Source organism: Amblyomma mixtum, chromosome 9 (assembly GCF_055824585.1).
Source record: "Amblyomma mixtum isolate Tamu chromosome 9, ASM5582458v1, whole genome shotgun sequence".
Classification (NCBI taxonomy): Eukaryota; Metazoa; Arthropoda; class Arachnida; order Ixodida; family Ixodidae; genus Amblyomma; species Amblyomma mixtum.
Window position 1 is genome coordinate 86,252,000 of NC_143020.1, and position 23,569 is coordinate 86,275,568.

The 23,569-nt window shown below is 46.3% G+C and overlaps 2 protein-coding genes, 1 long non-coding RNA gene and 2 pseudogenes across 4 annotated transcripts in view; 2 read left to right on the forward strand and 3 right to left on the reverse strand.

Annotated features, from left to right (window-relative positions):
- Window positions 1–15,977, reverse strand: part of LOC149329978 (uncharacterized) — a 143,257-nt gene extending 127,280 nt beyond the window's left edge. Inside the window, exons 1-4 of the mRNA XM_089559338.1 lie at window positions 15,827–15,977; window positions 13,910–14,737; window positions 13,665–13,803; window positions 13,394–13,600 (exon numbers count right to left, since the gene is read on the reverse strand). Coding sequence (XP_089415464.1) covers window positions 13,394–13,600; window positions 13,665–13,803; window positions 13,910–14,713 — 1,150 coding nt within the window. The 5' untranslated portion in view covers window positions 14,714–14,737; window positions 15,827–15,977. The remainder of the gene's footprint in view (window positions 1–13,393; window positions 13,601–13,664; window positions 13,804–13,909; window positions 14,738–15,826) is intronic.
- Window positions 2,821–5,314, reverse strand: LOC149329981 (uncharacterized). The gene is made up of 3 exons (XM_089561214.1): window positions 5,302–5,314; window positions 4,900–4,953; window positions 2,821–3,707 (listed from the first exon to the last, which is right to left on the reverse strand). The coding sequence occupies exons 1-3, from the start codon at window positions 5,312–5,314 to the stop codon at window positions 3,067–3,069; spliced, it is 708 nt and encodes a 235-aa protein (XP_089417340.1). The 3' UTR covers window positions 2,821–3,066.
- On the forward strand, window positions 6,275–7,373 carry LOC149329982 (uncharacterized; annotated as a pseudogene).
- LOC149329983 (uncharacterized) lies at window positions 8,301–11,731 on the reverse strand (annotated as a pseudogene).
- A 3,131-nt stretch (window positions 15,978–19,108) lies between the features above and the next one.
- On the forward strand, window positions 19,109–23,037 carry LOC149329984 (uncharacterized). 2 transcript variants are annotated; one of them, XR_016285626.1, is made up of 3 exons: window positions 19,109–19,460; window positions 22,222–22,315; window positions 22,925–23,037. It is a non-coding gene; the product is annotated as an uncharacterized LOC149329984 (long non-coding RNA). The 2 variants fall into 2 exon arrangements; XR_016285627.1 differs by lacking the exon at window positions 19,109–19,460 and adding an exon at window positions 19,492–19,774.
- Window positions 23,038–23,569: the final 532 nt, after the last annotated feature.

Consider the following 23,569-nt stretch of genomic DNA (forward strand, 5'->3'; position numbering starts at 1 on the left):
CTGTGTCTGTCAGCATTGCCACGATCAATCAACGGAAAGCCTTCCAGTCCATGTCAGCAGTTCCCCGATTCACTGCAACAATACCGTTCTGAACTGCACAGAAGTGCACTAGACAGAACAAAGCCAGCGTCTGCCCATGGAGCCGAGCAACGAACTGTGACGCATGACTGCAGCTCGTCACACTGCCGTCACATTAACATACAACAAAGCACATCCACTACAAAACTGTCATATCTCTACTCATATCTTATCTGCTTGTTAACTTCGCATCAATGGTCAAACCTGTCCCACAACATGGTGCTGCACACCTGCTGGCGAAACTAGGGTGCCAGCACAGTGTGCTATTACACCGCAGTATATTTCACATGCAACTACCATGGTGGTTCAAGGCTGAAAGGAAGATCCCTCTCCTGTGGTTCAGCTGAGTAAAGGATGCGGTGGTATACATGTGAGCACTCACTTAACGTCACCTATGGTGATGAAGTATTTCAAAATTGTGATGTGTACGCTGAAAAAAAATGGCTCATGCATTGTGCAGAGTCAGAAGCGATGCCTCTTTTGTGCATGCAATTTTAAAACAACAAATGGAGTCCCTGTCAGTGAGAACCATGAACTTAATGACCCTGCTTATGAGGCCTTTCTCTTGTCATAAAATCATGGCTAGCATAAATCACAAGCACCTGATTTGCTTTTTATGCAATCAAAGAGAGGGCGCTGTACATTGTGGCTTTGCAACTAGTTTAGTTTAGTTTATGGGGGTTTAACGTCCCAAAGCAACTTAGGCTATGAGGGACGGCGTATTAAAGGACTCCGGAACAGTACGCAGGCCTCTAGAATTTTATTTCCATCAAAAATTGACCGCTGCGGCTGGGATGAAAACGTCTTTTGGGTCAGAAGCCGAGCGCCATAACCACTGAGCCACCGTAACTTTGACATGCTTTGTAAGCAATTTTGATTAACAAGATAAACATTCTCTGAGTTACAGCTGAACTTGAATATGCCAGAACTACAGATATTGAAAAACATTAAAATATTTTGAATATGAAAAGCTTATTTCAATCCCAAATCAGAATCATTCTTTTATTGGCGGAAATATTTTTCTCAACTCCAAATTTAAAGCTGTCCTACAATGTAGAATACTAAGCAGATTCACAACCTGTTAGATGTGAGAAACCTTTAGACATTTGACATAGACTTTAAAATAGCATTTCTCATCACGTGCAGTGGTTTCCTTAATGATAACGAACAGAAATGATTTCTTTTTATTGCAGTATGACAATGTATTCGATGGGGTTGGATTTCAAGACTAGTGTCCAGAGAAGACTCTCAGATATTTCTGAACATATACAATGAATAAAAGTGAACTACCACACGTTGTTGTGCCACTTGTAATGCAATACCATCAGAGAATAGCCTTGTTCTGGGTAATAGCACTGACAGCTGAAGAAAGTGTGGACAGATATTCTTTGCTGAATGTAAGGCACAAGATGTCTGTATAGATGCTCGAAGTATAATGGTCAAAAAAAGGGAACAGCAGCTTTTTGAAGATGCTGTTCCCATTTTTTTTACCATTATACTTCGAGCATCCACAAACATCATTGTGCCTTGCATCCGGAAAAAAAAAAGGGGGGGGAGGGGGAACAGCAGCTTTTTGAACAGCCCGCTGCGGTGGCTTAATGGTTAGGGCGCTCGGCTATTGAGCCAGAGTACCCAGGTTCGAACCCAACCGGTGCGGCCATGTTTCGATGGAGGTGGAACGAAAAAGGCACTCATGTGCTGTGGGATGTCAGTGCACGTTAAAGATCCCCAGGTGGTCGAAATTACTCTGGAGACCTCCACTACGGCACCTCTTTCTCTTTTTCTTCTTTCACTCCCTCCCTCCCTTCCCTTAGGGCGTGGTTCCGATGTCCACCAACATATAGTTCTGGTGTCCAACATCATATGTGAGATAATTACAGCACCATGTTCTTTCCTCAAAAACCAATTTTGATTTTCTTTTGAAGAATTGCACTGCAATTGAATTTCAATGCACAATATGTCAACCAAGTGAGTTTACAAACAGCCAGAATGCATTCCACATTTTGCAACAGCATCTGTAATAAAATACTCAAGTGCACTAAGCAATTTCACACAACCGACCCAAATTACGAGCTTACAATACACTACAGCATTACAGTGTTTTTCGTAGGCACTAATCACAATATTTTTTTTCAGCAGCCATGACCCTAGCAGTGTATTATCAAGAACATTTCATGTAAGTAAAGAAGGCTTTTTCAAGTCACGCCAACACAAGAAAGAAGCTAGCACAATGTGAAGTGGTCACAAGAAGCCACTGATGACGCAGACACAATGATCCTCAAATACGCCATTTATAGTTAGTGCCAACCGTCCTCTGAGAAATGGTAAAGCACATGTTAGTGAACTCTTTTCTTAGTTCTCATTCCAAACAACAGAGAACTCTTCAAACCACCAAAATAACGCAAGACAAATAATTTTGAGGCTGTACACCTACTTGTCCGCACTCATTCCTGCCATAAACACTGCTGGAATAAACAGATTTACACAAGAACAAGTTTTTCGCTATTCTCACACATACATTTCAAGGTTCAGAGATATAAATGAGTGAATTTATATTGACTGTCACAAAAATTAGCCCACCCAGGCTTAAAGATTAAAGGAGTTGTTTTGTGCACTTTTACTCCCCGAAATTTTTCTGCTGCGGCAGGGTGACAACTAGCGCTAGTAAAGAATATTGGGCACAATGTTTTTGAAAGTCACTCTCCAACAAGAAATGATGCTATCCACGTGTGACCACAAGTTTATTTCCATTCACACAAGTTTACGAGCACAGCAGGCTCATGCTCAGTGTTCAGGAAAGACTGAGTGACTGTCTGTGTATTGCCTAAGGGAAGAAATGTTGTTTTCTCAAAGCTCGGTTAAAGTGAACAAAACTTACAAATGGAGTTAAATATGCAGATTAGCTACCAACACCTTTCGCTAGAATCTCATTAGCTTGCATACAAAATAATGGCAAAACACTCATACCAGGGGCATCATGGACCACTGCTATTTTTTGTGAATAGCGCTCTTGTGGTGGTTCAAATTATGTCTCTTTGCGAATCTCTTTTTGCATAAGTCACATTGGTAGGGCTTTTCACCCTTATGGGATCTAACATGCCTTGCAAGATTTGAATGTACTACAAAGGCCATGGGGCACAGCTGGCACTGAAACGGCTTTTCACCCGTGTGGGTACGGGTGTGTGTCACCAGGTAACTGCTCTCTGCAAAGCTGCTACCACAGTGGTCACAACGGAAAGGCCGCTCACCTGTGTGAGTGCGCTGGTGTTTCTTTAGGGTGACTTCAAGTGCAAAGCTGTTGCCACAATGGTCACAGCGATAAGGACGCTCCCCTGTGTGGATGCGCTGGTGTCTCTTTAGGGTAACCAGTTGTGCAAAGCTGTCACCACAATGGTCACAATGGTATGGGCGGTCGCCGGTATGGGCTCGGAGATGCTGCACTAGATGGTCTCTTCTTTTGAATGCCTTGCTGCAGTGGGTGCATTTGTGCAGCTTATTTCTTGCAGCTTTACTCCGATGGTTCCCCCTGCCAGAAGGAGTAGATTCCATGCAGTGGCTCACAGGTTGCCTTTGACTGGTTGAGTCTTGCACAGGAGATCCGTCACATCCAGTCTCCGTGAACACTGAACCTGCATTTTAGGACAAAGTACTTTCAACAAAATGCAAGAACCTAAAATCCACAGTTCCCTACGAGTCAGGGATAAAAAATGAATGCAGAGGACACACCCACGAACAGGTGTAGGTGTTTATAAAAAGTTTTATTTAACAGATTGGCCTTACGAAGAATTCAGGACTGAAACAAGATATCCCTATAGTGAAATCTGCACGCAGGTGAACAAAACACTTAGCCGGCAAGAAATATGATCAATGCCAGTCACCGCCATTGGCCCTGGCATTGGCATTACTGGCATGACGTATGGGGCTTTTAATAAGGAGTGAAAATACGTTCTCCCTTCTTAATCGCGGCTGGCACAGGTCAAAACCGCCAGATCCCATTCCACGACAGCGTACGCTACAGAGCGCACGCCGAACACGGCGGGCCTTGCTCTGGGGAAACAAAGGAACGACACTGTGGCTGAAATAAACAGGCATTCAATGCTACAACAACAATAATGCCGGCTAGCCAGATACGCTAAGGAATCATGGACGTCCAACTGAGCAGCACAGTTACAAGCAAATGTTTGCTAATGCCAGGGCAAGGGGGAAACACCGAAACAAGATATACGAGCTGGTGGGAGAATGTTCCCACCACAAAGCCTCCCTGCACTGGTGCAGAGTGGAGCGCCGCGTCGAAGCGACCGTACACGACAAACTGCCTAGCCCAAGAGAGAGTGCTCTCCCGCCTGTGCGCAGCAGTCACGCAATCCGTGGCACTCATGTCACTGCGACGCAGGCACCCTCTCTTGTTAGTTAAGGTAACTAACTAGGGAGGGTCACACGACTGACATTGTCCTAAGTCCACCCATGTGGTCTTAATCACTACACTAATGGCAGTGAGCTATGCTTAGCACACAGGACAACGCAATTTTTTCCCCTTTATTTGCTGCTCAGGCAATGTCCAAGAGAGGGCCAAGGCTAAAGGCTAATAGCCTGAGGAGGCATCAAACCTTGTACAAGTTTTTGCATCACAGAACAGAACTCACAAGGGTGATTGCTCGGTCAAAAGTTCATATTTCAAAGAAAAGAACTTTTTATAATATCGAAGGCAAATATCATCACTTAGCAGAGTTCTGTAAACTGCAGCTACCGTATCCTTCATGCTGCTTTTTTGAAAGACTGCCTTCAGGAAAGCGTACATGGAGACAAACTGCCGATTCTAACCTGACGAGTTCTGCGATGAAGGTTCCCCATGTTTGCGGTCCCTGGAGCGCAAGCCTGCATGTCAAAACCATATTACATCTATTAAGACACTAGATTATACGTGCAACAGCTCATGTGGTGTTATGTGCATGACATGGTGAAAATTTAATACAATCTCATAAAACAGCTTTTCCAGCTTGTGCAAATTCAGTATGGCAAGCCTGAAAAGTAGTGAGTTCCAAAGGATATATTCCTGAATTTTAATTCTTCTACTTATGCTCACAAAAAACTGACGACTGCCTACAAATTCATAGACCTATTGGAATCGTGCCAATAGCCATTGCATTGAAGAATGAACTTGCATAATTTCTCGCTTCAAAGGAAGAACAGCACAAGTCTGCCTACACAGGCTTAAGAACTAACGAGTGTCATTCATGCTTAATGAACCAAAATATTGATACCGCCGACATTTGTTTATTAAGCCTTCTATGGTCGTTGTACTGCACACAGGAAAAGAACTTCCAAAGCATAACTACAGGTGAAAACACTCAGGTTAAACTGCCAATGAGTGTCGCCAATATGCCCAACATGATGTTCTGCCAAAACCGTCTCCAAGAGTGCAATTAACCGAGTGGAAGCACATCCGAAACTGCACACTATTGTGCTAAGAGCAGTTAAAGCACACCATATTTACTCGTGTAGTACCCGCATCTCCAATATTGGGACAAGAAGCAAGGGAGTTTTTGAAAAAAGGAAGAAGCTATTGTGACCGAGTTTCACAATACGCTGCTCTGAAAAAGGTTTAAGGTGACCAACTTTTCTAACACCATGGAATGCATTGAAGAAGTCTTTCCCTGCAAACATGATGATGAGGCGAGCTCATCAGAACCAATGAGGAAAAGATGGTGATGACAATGATGAATTTTTATGACGCAAGAGCTGCTTTGGTCAAAAAGCATAGTGGTATAAGGCGCCTTCGTCAACGCAAAGGGGGTAGGTCCAACACCCATTTCCAGGCATTCCATCCAGCAAAAGCCAGGGAGAAAGGTTGCGTAACGTACCACAGGTGGGTCCCCAGTGGCACAGAGAATCCAGCCCTGCACAACGTACATGCGAGATGCACGCTCCAATGACTAGGCCGCTATTGCAGGGAGAGTGAATGCAGCGAGAGAGTAAAGGTGTGACTTGTCATCAGTTGTTGCATTACTTTGAGCAGAAATCACAGCAACACTACACTCGTTTTACGGACGTTCTTTTGATGCAAAGGAACCAGTCAGGCAAAACTAAAAAAGCAACACTGCGGCTCAGTAAATCTGGTAAAACTGGTGCTGCATTGTGCAATAGTGTATAGCAAAAGAGCACACAGCTTGACAAAAACATAAGCCAATATTTTTAAATGACTTCGCATTATAATAAAACAATTTCCAGCTCAAAGACAAATCAAAGCACATACCACCATCATGAAATAAAATCTGTTTCCTGCGCGACAGGACCCTCCGACATCGTCGGAAAATGCATCGCGCAAATGAAGAGTGTGGACTACGACGTGCGATTGACGGTAAGCGCATTTCATGAAACAGCGTTATATTTATTCTTTGCATGCGTGTGAAAATGTGTATCGTGTTTGTGCAGTTGTCTGCGAACCCAAGGGAAATCGTTGAAACCAGCTGCACGTGTAAGGCGGGATGCCGAGGATGGTGCAAGCATGCGGCGGCACTAGCTGTGTTCGTGAACAATTCCGTGCACACGTCCTGCACAGACCTGCCGTGCGCGTGGCACAAACCTTCAGCGCGTCCAACCCTGGACACGAAAAAGCAAATTAAGGAACTTTTCCCAGGTAAGAAGAAGAATTGTGTGACAAGGTTCTTTGCATAACCTATTCCAATTGTCCGCCCAGGTCGCCCCTTGCCTGTACCAGTGCTTAAGGCACTGTCCCCATCCGATGTTCACCTTCTATTTCCGGGCGTTAGGTGCGCCTTCATAGATCTGCTACAAGGCAATGAGGGCGATACATTCAAAGAATGCGAGGCTGTGCGGCCCAGTGCAGTTGGTCAGGTAGCCAGTCAGACAGCTTCTGAGCTCGTAAAAGCAATTGTGAAAAACGAGCGCGCCACGCATGGCGTAATGGAAATCCTGAGTACACTGCCGCTCAGAATTAAAAGATGTGACCTGTTGTCTGCACTGCCAAACAGGGAGAAAGCATTTTATGAAAAGTTTGTGCAAAAAAGTATTAGTGAAATAGTCGAAATCGAACAGACTACCAGGGGCCAAGGAAGAGTAAAAAGGTTTGTTATTTGTCTGCATATGTCGCTTAACTTTCTTCCTGTCAGTAATGGCATGTTCTTGATACCAGGTGGCATCAAGAGAGGAACCTTCGGATCACAAGCTCCACTGCTCACAGAATTAAGACAAGAGAGGCAGAGTTCGAAGCTCTTGCAGATGCAGTGGTGACACCAAGGGCCTTTTCAACTGCTGCCACAACCTACAGTAAGTAGCAGTACAGCCCGTTCAAACAGAACATGCAAATATGAATGAGCAAACTTGTAGTGCCCTCACTCGTTAAAAAAAGGCCAGTCCCATAAAGTGTATCATTCAGTGCACATTACGAAGGTGCCCAATATGAATGTGACCTCTCATTCTGCAGGCAAGAATACAGAAGATGCGGCAAGGAAGGAGCTCTCAGTGCTGCTGCGAGTTCCAATTCATGAGGTAATGATACAGTGTGTTCGGGAAGACTGTCATGTTCCTTATTTCTTGCCATATTTTTTCTTGCAGGTTGGACTAGTTATTCATCCAGAACAACACTGGCTGTGCTGCAGCCCTGATGGCATATTTGTAGCCGGCAGAACAGCTCGTGTAGTTGAGATTAAATGCCCCTTTTCTCTTAAAGATTCAAAGCTTATCGATGCTGATCAGGAAGTTAGCTATGTTAAGTATATTCACTATGTAAATGGAAAATTGACTCTTAAGAAAAAGCCACCCATATTTCACGCAGGTGATGGTAATATTGTATGTTTTAAATATTGATGAGGCGCTGTTTTTTGTATATTCAGAAAAGCAGAGCGTCAGCATAACTGTCGAGAGGGATGAAAAATTCCTCTCCGAGTACATCCCTAAGCTAGAAGGGTACTATTTCAAGTATATTGTAACGGCTGGCAAATCTGTCGCGAAATGTTCAGGTTTAACGCACTGTCCACCTAATTTCGTGCTGTATGTCTTTGAAGTACTGGGTTTTTGAGAATGAGAGCAATAAAAAGTGGCCATGTTGACAGTAAGAACAAGGTTTATTGCACTGCAAACATGCATTTTATACAGTTCATGGAAGTCAATAAAATTGGTTCCCCGTCTCACATGAGGTTCTGGAAATATGAATTTGAACACTTCTTTGGGCTCGTTTTTGCTGAACTGGCTATGCTAAGATTTCAGCGCTCCTGTACATGGTCAGGCTTTTGGGCACCAAAGATTGGTGGCTGCAGGTTGGCCAAAATGCAACACATTCGCATAATATCACTCATGTGGGGAATCAGTTCAATGGGTATCCTTGTGTTCAGGATGTTGAACATCTTCACATGCTGAATGACTCTTTCTATGTGTATACGCACCTGGGCGATGTTGTATGTCTCCTGGAGTTCCTCATGTGTAAACTGTACATTCCCTTTTGAAAAAGGGGGCAAAACAACGCCTTCCTGCTCTGCAGCGGGCGCTCTAATGCCTGGAAAGCCCTTGTCAGCGAGCACTATGTCACCTGGCTCAATCCTGTCAAGGAACCCAGACACGAGCGTGATGTGTATGTCCGATGCACGACCACCGTAGGCCTTCAACACAAAAGTGACGACACCATTAGGAACAATTCCTAGTAAGAACTTCAAAGTGTAACCGCCCTTGTAGTGTGAAAAAAGTGCCCTCCTTTGCTCAACAGTAGGTGGCTCTTCAGTTCTTCTCTCGGTGCAGTCTATTATGTAACGGCAGCGAGGATAGTGTTTCTGAAAACATGCTGGCATGGATGCCTGCACGCTGCACGGTGGCAAGCGACGGCTCTGGAATCCATTCATTCAGTGCAGCCAGCAAATTACTTAAAACAAAATAAAATATGCGGCTTACTGCTGTCCGGTGAAGCCCAAAAAGAACGGCAAGGCTAGCAAATGAGATTCCTAGTTTAAGTTTCATAAGAAAAATAACAAGTTTCTGAGGAGTCGGCACATCAATTCGCCTTACGACTATGGGTGAAAGGGCAAACGTCAGCAATGCAAAGACGTTCGTGCTGACGCCGCACAGTTCTCTGAATGAATCTTGTCTCTCATTCAGCGAATCATAGCCAAGAAAGACACAGCTTCTCTCATCTGTTCCAGTGGTTGTGGACCTTGTGGGTGCAACTGCCTGCACAGCAACGCTTGTTGCGCTTGTGTGTGACACTTGTGCAGAGGCTGAACTGTTTGATGTCACCGAGAGAAAAATGCAGCAGTGGCCTCCGGCCACTGCTGCACAAATGGCAGTAAATGCTTAAGGCCTTAAGTTTGTTAATGCCATTATTTTCGGAGTTTGTGCTACACGTCCACATTTAATGCCATTATCGAAAGTGACGATGACGATAACGCTTGCAAGGTAGTCAAAAGTTACATCTAAATATAAACATTCCTAATGAGCACAATATATCGGGAATGTTGTTCAAATGCAATGTAAAAACGATTTTCCTGAAAATTCGGCTGTTCCTGCTTTACTAGTCGGAAAAGTAGCTATAAACTCGCATGTCACAACACAAGTCGAGAGTACCTGTCAATAAGGCTGGTTAAAATGGCGCTCTTCGCATCGAAAATGCGGTATAGACGCCTCATCTGACTGAAACTTAAGAATTAACCATTTCTGACTGGTTAGGAAGTTGTTACTAACAAAGCTGCATGCTTTTCTGCGTGTGGAATGGGAACGAGAGTACACAATGCACGGGCAAATGAGTTGTGGCGAACTCAGTAGGTCGCGAATGGCAGTAAGGCTAATGCCATTAAATTTATGCGTGTGGCACCGCACGAATGCCATTAAAACTTAAGGCAGTAAGCACTTAATGGCATTAAATCTGTCCGTGTGGCACGGGTATTACACATGTACAGGCACCCTTTTGTTATTCAGCACAAATAATTTTGTTGTGAAGCTGTATGAAGAAATTACCATGACTAGTTAGAACAGAATATGAGTGCTGTTGAGGACACATATGCATAACACCAAGCACATTAAGATACTCTCAGGGGAAGTTAACATTACTGACAGGACTGCCATGGTTGCGCACAGCTGCACTATTTAGGACGCACCAGCTGTGCCTGTCTTTATTTTCTTTTTCAAAGCTAAACAAATCTGTTCACTCAGAAGAGCCAGGGTCAGCAAACTGCACACGCAAGTTACTTTTCATTCATGGAGGGAGGTAAAGTAGAAGCCGAAATGAAAACTAGAACGACTAATGCGCAATTTTGTTGTATCCCCCTCTTAGCAGTGCGTTTCCCCAGTAGTTTAGGATCGTTAAAAATGCATACTGTAGAATTACGCCACCGCGCATAAGAACACCCTACGTACAGCGCGCGTTATTATTTAAGGTTATTCTAAATGTGAAGGGTTTACCATGGACGCAAATGTAACGCTTTCTTCTGGCGCTTCACATTGCCCCTCATCGGCACCAAGGGCCTGACCACTGAGACACGGAACGCCTGGTACAGTAGCTGAATCGGCAGATGTCTGTGCCGCACCCGCTGATACGCGCCGTTGAAACCAAATACAAAGAACGCATGATTGTTCCAAAGAACCGAAAACTGCGCAACTTGATTTGGGTTTGTTCGGAGCGCGTCATCGATGTAAAGCACTGTATCGTATCAGAACTTGCCGCTCGTATCTCCCTAGCTTCGTTGCCCAACGCCATCGTCTTTTCGGTAGCAGGACGGGAATATTGTTGGGATGTAGGCTGGATGGTGGGCAACAGAACTTCTCTCGCTACATATGCGTGTATGGCCCTTAATGAGATGCCACTGACCTCCGTCCGCACTAATAAAGAAAAAAAACGCAGTATTACTTGCAACTGTAACACTGGAGTAAGCCAAAACAAGCTTATTCTATCGCGTGTTGCGTAAATCAGAGAAAATCGAAAAAAAATTCTCTCGGCTTAACCGCGCGTTTGTTTGGGATCAAATTTCGCACAGAGGTTGCATTTGGTGGTCAGTTTTGTTTTATACTACGTTTAGGTGGGGTACTTGCCTGATTCAGTCAGAATTTTTTTGAAATCCCCATCGTATGTGGCGACGACGATCCAAAACTGAAAGACATCACAGCAATGGTACCCGTAGCGCCATCTCGCACCCACCGGAGAAACCCAGCTGTGCTAAGTGGAGAGCTCGTTTCTCCGATGGCTGCGAGATGGCGCCACGCGTACCATTGCTGCAGAGTCTTTCGATTTTGGTTTTCCGTCGCCACAGACGATGGGGATTTCCAAATAATTCTGCCCGAATCAGGCAAGTACCCCACATAAATGTAGTATAAAACAAAACTGACCACTAAATGCAACCTTTGAGCCCGAACAAACGCGCGGTTCAGCAGAGAGAATTTTTCTTCGTTTTCTCTGATTTGCGCAACAGTCGGTAGTAACGTTGGCCAAAGCAGTCAAAAATATGAAATGGGCACTTGTTTACCTTGCTCGTAGTACTGCTTTGATCCAGCGCTCCCGTCGCTTTCTCGTAGTGTTTCCATGGACAGCCATAGAACTTCACTTTCGGGAGCTTTCCCACATTTCTGTAGCTATTGTGGCAACCATAGACGCAGCAATAAACGGTACCACCTTTTTTTTTGCGCGAGATTCGGTGCCGTCAGACTGAGACGCCATGCTGACTGCACCGAGACCGGCTGCTCGGAGACGATGGGAAACTTCCGCCGCGTTTCAAAGCTCCTGCATTCCCGCATATCACTGACGTCCCCCCATGCTGGCCAGCGATAGGACTCCTCACCTAGGATAGATGCGCAACTATTCGCTCACCGCATTAGTCTAACCACTGGCGTAGCTTTCACCGCCTCATTGCGCACTCCTTTGTAGTTTCCACGAGCCAGAGTCGAATTCGAACGAAAGAGCGCCCCAGAATGCCTACACCTCGACAGCCATTACCAGCGTAGCAGTTGCTGCCAGCCTACTTCTTCCATACCACAAGCCGCAGGTCCGTACTCGTGGCCACCGCGCCCCCAATGCAAATTCCACGCCATTCGGGACTTTACCAGAACACTGGCAGTCCTCCAAAAGCAAAGCACAGCAACTAGACGAGTCTATTGAAATATATCTTTATTCGATACTTCTATTTCGCGAAGGCAGATCCGATCATAACCAGGTTCACCTTTGTCCGGTTGGAGTCCAGGAGGAGGGGGGCACCTGCGAAGAACGCAAGCACAGCGAACCCACCCAGGCCAACCCCTTCGAGCACGTACCAGCCTCACGGACAGCTTTATCTAATCACTGCAACAAAGTTGGAACTCGCAATGACTAGCGAAGCTGCCATTTAATTTGGTTCCGTACCCGTTGCCCAGTGTAGCAATACGTATCGCGACGAGCAAATTGTGTACAATATTCGGTGTAACAGCACAACTTTCACTCAGCCATTCTCGCACCTCTCCTTACACCCACTTTCATACTTCCTCAGTCACCCATTCTCACACCACACACAACCCCACACTTGCATACTTCCAATCGCCCATCCTCGCAAACCGTTTTCTTTTTCTTTTTGAACACTTGTCGCCCCGTGTCAATGTCGAGAAAGAAGAACCCGACACCAGAACCAAACCAGCAATTTACTTCCTTGCGGTACACAGATACAAAGCATCACTACAGTGACAACGAAAAGCGAAACCCCCAAGGCCCTGACAAGTTACGTCAAAGGGAGGGGAAAGAGCGGGACGGGGCTAAGAAGTGACTTACCATCCAGAGCCGAGACTCCATTGCCGGTAGAAGCTTGCAGCAAGTCGGAACGAAAAACCGCAATGGCACGAGACGCGAAAAAAAGCGCGTGATGACTGCAGGCTGGATGTCATCCTCGCAGTGGCCAGGCAGGACGAGGTGGTCTGAAGACCTTCCGAAGGTCCAAAACATCCCCAATCCACTTGGAAACTCGCACCGCGAAAGCGCCGAAGATAAAAATGACACAAGAAACGGGACAAATGACTGGGCGTCTTCTGAGAAGCCTCCGGGGTCGAGGCAGCGAGGGAAGACGATTTTACTTAGTCGATTGTACAAAGCAGGGCGATACAGAGAATACAGCACAGCTTACATAACCCTGACAAGTTAACCATGAACGCATTGAACGGTGGCCTCAGGTGGAGACCAAATCTCCATGTAACATGCCTGAATGCCAGAACCAGAGACCAGCGTTGGAATAGAGCCCGATACAACCGTAGCACCGGCACTAACCCGGCGTTGCAGCCGAAGCTGAACCCCGAGCACGACGGGGGCTAGGGCTGTCGTGGGGCAAGAGAAGGGGATAGGAGAGAGGACGGGGTAACGTACCATGAGACGGCGTTGACTGCTGCTGCTTGTCCGGATGATAATTGGACGGGCCGGCGATGGCAGGAACACCAGAAGTGTCCGTGTACATCACCATGGCGCCAGATGCGGCGTCCCCGGACGACGCAGCGGCAGGAGGGGCGGCAACGACAGGCGATATCGCCTGCTCGACATAGGGTATTAAACTAGAAGGCGACGGCTTGATATCCACTGAAAACAGAACAGCAAAGGTGGCTTAGGCTTCATGGCTGAACACACACGTATTACAACTTACCTTGACTCGAGATGTCTGAAGGCAATGAGGCTTGAACAGGAACAAGTGCCGAGTTGTCTGCTGATGTGGACCCTGTGTGCCGTGACTCGTTCCCGAGTGCTTGCGATGATGAGGCGACGTCCGCGAACACAGGTTCCTCCTACGAAAGGGCAAGCAACCATAAGCACTAGAAATAAAAACACGGAACTTTACGGAGTCCACCGCACAGACTCTTAAAAGGAGCACAACAGCAAGGGAGCACCTACGTTCTCCGTCGACATAGACTGTTCCACAAGGTTCGAAGGCTCCACCTCAAAGTCTGCATCGTCGCCCTCCCCCAGGTCGTCACCAACCGAGTCCTGCTGAGTATGCTGCGAGGTGGTCAGAGAGTTTGTGGCCTTGGCGCTGGAACCGAGAAGTGCGCCTGAAGGCTCGGCCGCAGAAGGCTCGGCCACAGTGGAAGAAGTCCGACTCGAAGGAGACTCGGCCGGAGGGGCGGGCACGCCGTCGCTAGACAAACTACCGTCCTCAATAATTTCGGGACTCTCCTTGATGCGCGTTGCCGGCGGCGCATCTTCGGAGTCGCTGGATGACCGCCGCCGCGGTCGGCCTCTCTTACGTTTACTACTTAGCGGCGGAGATTCGGCACGAGGAGTGCCCACAGGTTTAGCGTCCGCACCGTCTACACTCACGAGCGCGCCTTGCTTGTTCTCACCGGTGAATTCGGCAAGACCTTTCACCTTCAACGTTTCCGCGGTGTTGAGTAACGCGCTCAGCTGGTCTTGCGATACGTTGACCTCGCCGCGGTACATGAACTCGACAATAGCTTTCACGTCCATGTAGCGCATGTCCTTCATTATCACAATGGGGTGCTTGCTGGGGTTCTCGACGAACAGCGTTTGAAAGAAAGGGCTGCAAGCGGACAGGACAATCCTGTGAGCTTTCAGAGATAAACCCTCGCACGCTAGGGTCACATCCACCAACGCTTCGTTTGATAACAGCTGCTCGAACACGGCCAGCATGTTCGACTGGTGGTGGTTCCACTTGAGGCAGAACTGTTGAGACCCCATCTCGGCTCGTGGTCGTCGCCGCGGCTGCAAAAAAAAAAAAAAAGTCACTGCAAATTCGCGAACGCATTGGAAGTAAACAGAATCCAACATGTTGAAGAAAAAATGGCTGCATAAGTGCGCACTTGCTTGCTTTCTTTCAGTTTCGTATTTCGCCCATCATTGAAACTTCTAAAACAAAGCAGCGCTCGCGGTCGCGCCCGAGGCGCCTGCGTCTAGGCGGCCAAGAACGATTAATAGCGGCTCCGGAACACGCGTCTGTACAGGCGCGCGCGCACGCACACACACATTTTGCTCCGGACGCAGCAAGGCTGTAGCAGCATTGGAAACATAGGACTGACAATTTTGTAAACAAGACTGACGTAAACAAGTTCAAACGCGCTGCGTAGAAGCGGACGACTTTTCACCACTCCCTCCGCCTTTCCTCTCGGGCCCGCAGTTAGGAAAAATAAAAGTAAAAAAAACACAAATGCGAGCGAGAGGACGTTACGTAATTGCAGTGCGTGGAGTCTCATACGACAGGCTGGGACGGAGCGGTGGGACCGTGGCCCCCGCTATAGAGCAAAGAGCAGCGGCGCGCCGCCGGAGCCGATCACGGAGGCCACGGAGAAACAAAGTTGATATTGCTTTTTCTCGTCAGATGGCTCAAGCGTATCACATCACAAAAAAGTGCTCGTTCACAAAGCTGTGTTTATTCGTTCTGACTCGGAAAATCAGGCCGTTGAGCATGGATGGGGGAGAAAAAAAACGCAGCACGCGACTACGCGCGGCGAGAGCAAGCGACCCACGTCGGGCGCATACAATCACTCAACAGAGTACCACAACGCAACCTGAGACCTCTCCTACACAGCTATGTAGCTACTGAAGTCATTAACAAAGAAAAAAACCAAACGAGCACTGCTTGAACATTAAGAAATCAGCCACATGCCAACAAGTGACAACTCGAAATCTCGTCGTTAACAAAGAAAAATATCGGACTAGCACTGAACATTCAGAGGTCAGCCACAAGCCAATATTTGTCAGAATTCCTAAATCTCCCTCGTATTAACGTATTACACCAGTCCTAAGTTAACGGGCCTCTCCAATGTAAGTACTGTCACACAGTAGTATACATACCTATACAGGACTAGTCATTCACGTTGCAGCGGCTCACCGCAGGCACGGCCGTCCTACTCGCGTCCTCGTCTCTCACTGACAGCCGCAACGAACATCGTCCCGCACTGACGAAAACGAAGCCACGGGGTCTCCCACTGTGCGGCCAAGCGCCAATAGAAAGCCGCCGTTCGTTTCCCGCGCTTTGTCAACCAATGGCAGCGCACAACGTCGACGCAGCGCCGGGCGCTGAGATGCGGAGGGAGGAAGAACGGAAGAACGGATGAGCGAGAAGCAAGGGAAAATGGCCGACGAGGCAGCCGTTGGTCGAATTTTCAAACATGGCGGACGCGGCATGACAAAAAAAAAAAAAAAAGCGAGCAATATTTAGATAAAGTGACGCGCTAAATTAGCCATCTGTGGATGACTGAATCCCAGACGTTACGGCAATATCATGTACGAGGCTTCTTATTAATCGACAGAGGGCGGAGGGCACCGTTCGTTGGTATTGGTGGAAGTGGCCCAAAATAGAGGCGATTTCCGTTGGCAGTAGTCCGGCAGGCAGGGAGAAGACGAGGCGCCATGTTGGAAATTCGTTCATTATCCAGTGCACGTAACAGGGCCGTTGGGAAGGCTGATTCTCGCATTTTATCGCTTTTAATACGTTTTATAGGGTTACTTCAGACTGTTGGCGGTCTCTCCTGATACTCTGAATGACATAAACATGAATGGCATGAATTTTGACCAATTTCTTTTTGTTCGTATTAACAGCGCGGAATTTTGCTCGAATAAGCACAAATGCGTTCTCACAACCTCGCTTCTCTGCTTTGAGCAGCACAAGCAATTAAATAGCTCTCTGCTGTGCAATTAATTCTTGCCACAAAATTATCGGATTATTTTGTCGTCTAAACAAACGACCGATTACACAAGCGCTTTCGTTGAAATTACTGCCTTGAGCAGGTTTTACAATGCGCATTCTCAGAAACAAAGCTGCTTACCAGCACGAAATTTCGAGTGGACGCATGACCCGTGCCAGTTCGCAGACAGCCGCAGATGTATGCATGTTGTTTATTTTATCATTCTGAGAAATTTTCCTGCGATACAAATGTTTGCTTTGTAATGACTACGGTGTATGCATGATGGTCGTAGTATGCTAACTCAGACACATATTTGCTCGAGACGTGTATTTTTTTATTTTTTCACGTTACTGCAAGCTTTTTGTTTAGCGGGCCGCAATATGCCTTCTGAGGGAATTCTAGCACGTTTTGTTTTTTCACAGATGCAGAAAGCGCTACGACAGCAGATAACAACGGCAGGAGTCAAGGATTTGTGCTGAATTAACCCCCGATTCTAACGCAACTCCTTCGCGCTAACTAAAAATTGGTTCTGTGGCTCTTTCTGGCGAAATTGATATTTGTTCGGTCGCAGAATGTGCATCTCTTTATTTTTGTAGGAATATTCTTCTGTTGCAGTGGTTTTTACGCTTCCAGTCGACGTTTTTACAGCTGGGAGAAAACACGGAATGGAGCAAGGCGTCAACGTTTCTATCCCGTCGGAGCAGTTTATAAGAGCAAGGTTCCGGGCTAGTTGATAATGCTTTTAAAGAAAGAACAGCGCGATCGAAGAAACACGGACATACGAAGAAATGACACAGTGTGTGTGTCGTTTTTTTCGTATGTACATGTTTCTTCGCGCTGTTCTTTCTTTAAACGGAGCAGTTTGTGTCCCGTTTCCCGGCCTACCGGCTCATTCATCGTATCATGTTGTGTGGATGACGACAGACGCTGTTGTTGTTGTTGTTGTGACTGAGAGAAGGATGAAAAGGAAATTGCACGGGCCTGCTACTGGCTCGAGCCAAGCCACCACCGCTGCCACATGCAGAAAGATTAGAGGAAGGAGAGAGAGGAAAGGAAAGACGCGCGTCGCAGCAACAACTGCGTCCGCCGGAGCGGACGCTGCTCAAAAAACAGATAAGCGGCCGAAGCCGCGCTCGCCGAAGCTAGAATAACACACGCAGCTGCACTGCCTTTGTATTCTGCGATATGCGTGATAGTGCGTTCTGCACTTTTAAATCCGTAAAAGTCGGTCGCATGGTTCGCTTATAAAAAAAATAACATCAGGGCACTGAGTCACAAGCGCAGTATTTTATTTCGTGCACAGCTAGGTTCACACGGATTTGCATAAACTGGCATGAATAGCAAGCCGACAAATTCGCATGCCGCTAATGAAGATTTGCGCGAGTGTCATGCCTAGCCAAGCACTAACAAATGTAAATGAATGTGCTTAAACTGTTAGCTGCAATTTTTGCAACGACAGTTGGAACTGTTAGGCCGCCGCGGTGGCTCAGTGGCTATGGTGCTCGGCTGCTGGCCCGGCAGACGCGGGTTCGATCCCGGCCGCGGCGGCTGAATTTCTTTGGAGGAGAAATTTGAGGCCCGTGTACTGTGCGATGTCAGTGCACGTTAAAGAACCCCAGGTGGTCGAAATTTCCGGAGCCCTCCACTACGGCGTCTCTCATAGCCTTAGTCACTTTGGGACGTTAAATCCCATAAACCAAACCAGTTGGAACTGTTGCAATATAACTGCTCAGTTTTTATATATATTCTCAACACTGCATAAGCATGCCGCTAATGAAGATTTCCACGAGTGTCATGCCTAGCCAAGCACTAACAAATGTAAATGCATAACTGTTAGCTGCAATTTTTGCAATGACAGTTTGAACTGCTCAGTTTTAATATATATTGTCAACACTGCATAATTTGCATCACAGACACAATTGTAACACTGTCATATAAAAAGCATAAAACATATCCTCTGTAAAGCTGACCGTCAGCCAGCATACACAACTATAAAAACACAAAGCCTGCAGAAAGTGTACACAAAGGTGCATTTTTTGTTAGCAGTTTTGCACCAACTGCACACTTTGCTCTGTGTGACATTTCAGCCAGCACATGCAGTGTATCCCTGAATTGCACAGAACTGAAGGTTTGATGTACTGGAATTATCATGTGAGCTTCAATATCTCTCTTAAAGTCCATGTTGTAAACCACCTGTATGATCACAAAGTGCCAATTATCAAAATTTGTAAATGATGTGGTGCCTCTTAAAAATATGCATAGTGCTCCTGAAAAGTAGCAAAGGCTGCAGTAATGACTGCACAACCAAGCAAGTACATCCAAGTGCATCCAAGCAAGTGCACGCTGCCAGATTAGCTATTGGCTAATCGCAATGGCAACTTCCGGGCGACGAGCGAAATTTTCTGTGAGTGCAGATCCGAGCGACACGACAAGCGACACGGGCATTCCGCTTCGCGCGACAGCATCGCTCGTCGCTTGTGTAAGTAGAAACAAGCGATTAGTGCATCGCGCCAATCCTCGCCGACATCGAGCGGAAGGTAGGTAGGTAGGTAGGAAAGACTTTTATTGCTCTAGAAAGGTGATAGTAGCAGACGAGAAAGAAGACAACGAAGCGCGAACGTGGCGGTCTGCGAGCAACTGACCTCCGAAGACATCATCATCATCATCATCAACTGACCTCAGCTGTACCGGTCACGACTGGTCCAAGTGGGCTGAGGGACTCGAGATCATTTTTGTAGGATGCAACACTACGGCGGATGCACGCAAGAAAGCGCCTCATCATAATATCGGCGAAAAACACAGTAAGTCCCCTTATGCATTTTTACACATGGCTCAGATGGCTCCATGCGTGAGTCAGATGGCTCCCTCGGCACTGTTACTTTGGAAACGCCGACCTTGAGATAAAGAAAAAGATAATCCTTGCCTCAGTGCCGTCTCGTATCCGGAAGGGCACTATGCTACAAGGGTGAATGTCTTGGAACGTTGAATGTGGTGTGCCCGAAATCTTCAAGAGCGCCGACCGCGACGCGAGTGTGCCTGCTGCGCACAAGCGTGGTCAGCACCGTAGCCGACAACACAGCGGAAACGTCAGACAGATGCCTTGGAAAGGCCTGAGGTGAAAGATGCTTAGTCTAAACCCCGTAGCATTTTTTAGACTGTGGTTGAAGCATTCTGGCGGTGTCCATTCCACATGCAGCCCGGAGAATTTCTTGACTGGTTACTTGTTACAGTTCATTTTCGCCGCTGACGTGTGATGTACCGGACTGATATGGCTTTAACCAATGAACAGATCCAAATTAAGAGTACTCCCCTATTTCTTGACGGCTCTTATTCGCTACTGAGAAGTTCGAGGTGTAAAGGTTAAAATATCAGTGTAGCTGGAGAGAGCTGGAAGCGGAAGCAATTACTAATAAATTGTTCTAGTGCGACAAAAAGTGCTCTGAAGTGCCGTTGTGGTCTTCTTGTCGCGCGACGGGCTCAAGTCTCGAGCTCGCAAACAACCTGCTAATAATGTGTTTTGCTTCCCATCTTCGTTTCTTTCTTTTTGGTCTTTATAGGTGAGGTGCGTTTCCGCCGTCAACGCAAAGAGTCACGGGAAAATCGTCCCCTAGCTACTTCCGGTTCCAAATTGCTCAACTGATTGCATGCATCGCCCTATTCACCGCGTAAGTTGACATCGTTTATGCGATAAATAACTCTTGGTACTAGTCACTGATTGCACTGAAGCATCGAAAGAGAAATTCAACTTCGCCTCATGAGCAGTCTGCAAGTTGATTCGCCTTGTAGCCTGCTGCAGTTGTGATTTTAGGGTGATGAAAGGAGCCTGGTACCTAATGCACTTTTAGCTCTAATATGGTACGTTGCGCAGCGCAGGGCTAATCACACATGCGATTGAAGTAAGTAACGTGGTGACCTTGACTTCATGCAACGTATTTCCAACGGATCACTGAAAGCAGTAAGTACTCGATAAAATATTTCTGCTCCACAACACGCGGGCAAGCCATTTCATTTTATTCAAGCAGCTCCGTACAACACAGCGTGGCATATATAATCTAACGCCTCTACTCTCCTTTGCGGCGTGTTCCTGAGTGTTCTCACATGAAATGCCGCCTGCACTTCATCTGGAATAACAAAAAGGCGACAAGGCGATTTATTACTGCACCATGTGATGTGCTGAGACGCGTGCCTCGCGCAGTGGCATATATGGGTCGTCTGCTAGCACACTGGCGGCTCTACACGCTGTCAGGAAAATACGAGCATCGTCTAATCAGCTGCACAGATTGCAGTTTACCAAAATGCGGCAAAAAACGGCTGTATAATGACTTATGCGCTAAACATGTCGAAACGCACACGAAATCACCCTCAGCGCATATGCACAACAGACGTGGACTACGGCGGCCGGCATATATCAACCATGAAAATATACTCTTACCTCTCTAGATTGTCCATTTCTGCGCTCAGGTCATGCAGATATGTAGTATGGGCTTCTCTTTCGATGTTTCAGTGCAATCAGTGACTAGTACCAAGAGTTATTTATTGCATAAACGATGTCAACTTACGCGGTGAATAGGGCGATGCATGCAATCAGTTGAGCAATTTGGAACCGGAAGTAGCTAGCAGACGATTTTCCCATGACTCTTTGCGTTGACAGCGGAAACGCACCTCACCTACTGTCTTTGTCATTCCACGCCACGATTCCTGGTTTGGCTCACATGGACTATCTCGAAAGGATGCCTTAAATTCCTATTGCTCTGTTCCCTATTCGCAGCACTTGCAACCCAATGAGCAGTCAAGTTTCTGTTGATGAAAATTGCTATTTGCGTTAGCATGGAAGGTAGATCTTGAGCGTACTCTCTCTCTTGAAAGACGGCCGTGAGAATATCAAGATCAATTTTGGTAAACTGTCACATGGTTTTATCTAGCCAATCAGAGGCAAGTGCTTTGAAATTTTTAGGACAAATTTCTCCTGGTCGCTGGGGAAATAAAAGCGTTTTTTCTCTCGAGAACACGAAGTGATGGGCCCTGACACTTGGCACAACAGCAGAAACTCAGTACAGATATTCAAATACTTGAGTGAGACCACACATATCTGTCACATGTGGATCACGACAACCTTGCGTCAACAGTATCGGAGGTCATTTTGATCTAGCCATGTCACTTTCAGAGCATCACTAGTAGCTGAAAGCCTCGGTTTGATTTTCTTGAAAGCCACTGCTGTGCTGAATTTTTCTTTGCATACGATTAGGTCCTAGAGACTTAAATTCAAGGCTCAAATTAAGTTTTATCAACTTGTCTGCTTTTCCATATGCAGGCAAAGAATGTGCACAAATGGCAATAAAAAGATCAAAATAAATTAGAGTAAAGATGAAGTGTAATGCCCTTAGACCCATTACATTCCAGTAATAAGTTATTTAATTAATTGTCCGTTTCTAACTTTCTACTGAATTCTTCAAAATTTGTCATGGCTCGCAATTCTCTCTAATTGTAGAATAGGTTTTGTATATCATTTGCTGCAATGGCTGATCACACAACCTTCTGCATTCTTGGTTTTGAACTTTTCAGTGGAAGCGAAGAAAAAGTTTGCGAGAGTCACAGAGAAGGTGCACTCATATGGAGCTGATTGACTATGCTATGCCCCATCAAGGATTAAGCAAAGGTGAGAAACTGTTTCTGCATAAGTCGTTCACCTCAGTGCTTTGTCAAATATGTGGAGAGATGCAGCTGCTGCAAGTGCAAGATGCCTTTTGAGTGTATTGTGCTTCATGAGCACAACTGTCAGCACATACTGTGACATTCAACTTGGCCGACAGCAGACCTTAGTCTGGACAGCACCTGTGGAACAGTTATGACAGCGACTGCATGGTGGTATTGTGAACTAGTAATTCTATAGAATATCCCTCCCTGCTCATGTTTTTCTCTTTTTATGCACAGTATTATTTACAGATACGCTCCTGGGACAACAGAAGGTTCAAAAACAAACTGAACAAGGTGTCCATATGAACCATCTGCAGTGCCGACTCTCAGCTATACCGTGCTTTGGTTGCGGACACAAATTCATTTTACCATGACTTCTCTGCAGTCATAGCACTGCACTGCAAAGAACATCTAAGTTCCATGTTTCGCACTCTTCATGGCATGTTTCTGTCAAAACATGTCTGTGGTATATATGATTGCATACAAAAGCTAGTAGAACATTTTTGTTCTTGCAGGTATTCTCCATCAGATTTCCTATTGTTTTAAGTGCAACTTTTTTTATACTTTGCAGAACTTGGGCTACACTCAGCAGGGACTCGTGCAGGATGCAGCATTGCCGATTACGGGCCAGAAATATCTCCATTAGTTCCGAGGTCAAGCTTCGGAGAGCAATAGAAAGTCTTACTAGTCACTCTGCACATTTGTTTGTCTGTTTAAGCACTGCCGTTCTCACAAGCTGCTGGCTGGTCAAGCTATGAACGCCAGGAGCACAATCTTCAAGGTGTGCACGCAGCATGCGTGCGTATATTGTATGTTACTGGAATGTTGTTTTGTGTTTCCTGAAACATTACATAACGTTGCTTAAACGTTTCAGCAATGATGCAGCAACATTGTTGAAACGTGGCAGCAACGTTGTTGTGATGTTGCATGCTAACGTTACCTGAATGTGATTTCAAGAGGACATTATCCACGTTGTAGCAACGTTGCAGTGAAACATTGCTGCAATGTTGCTGCAACATTTTGTGCTACCAGGGCAATTTAGCGCAATGCTTTAATTTTATATCAAAATGGCCCTACGCCAAAAATTTGAAATTTGGGAATGAAACTGCAGCGGTTTCCACCGTAATCGGGCCCACTTGCAGCTCCATATCCCACAAACACCATCTGTTACAACCCCAGACGTGAATGCAAGAAGCTAGCGGCCGGGCTACACTTC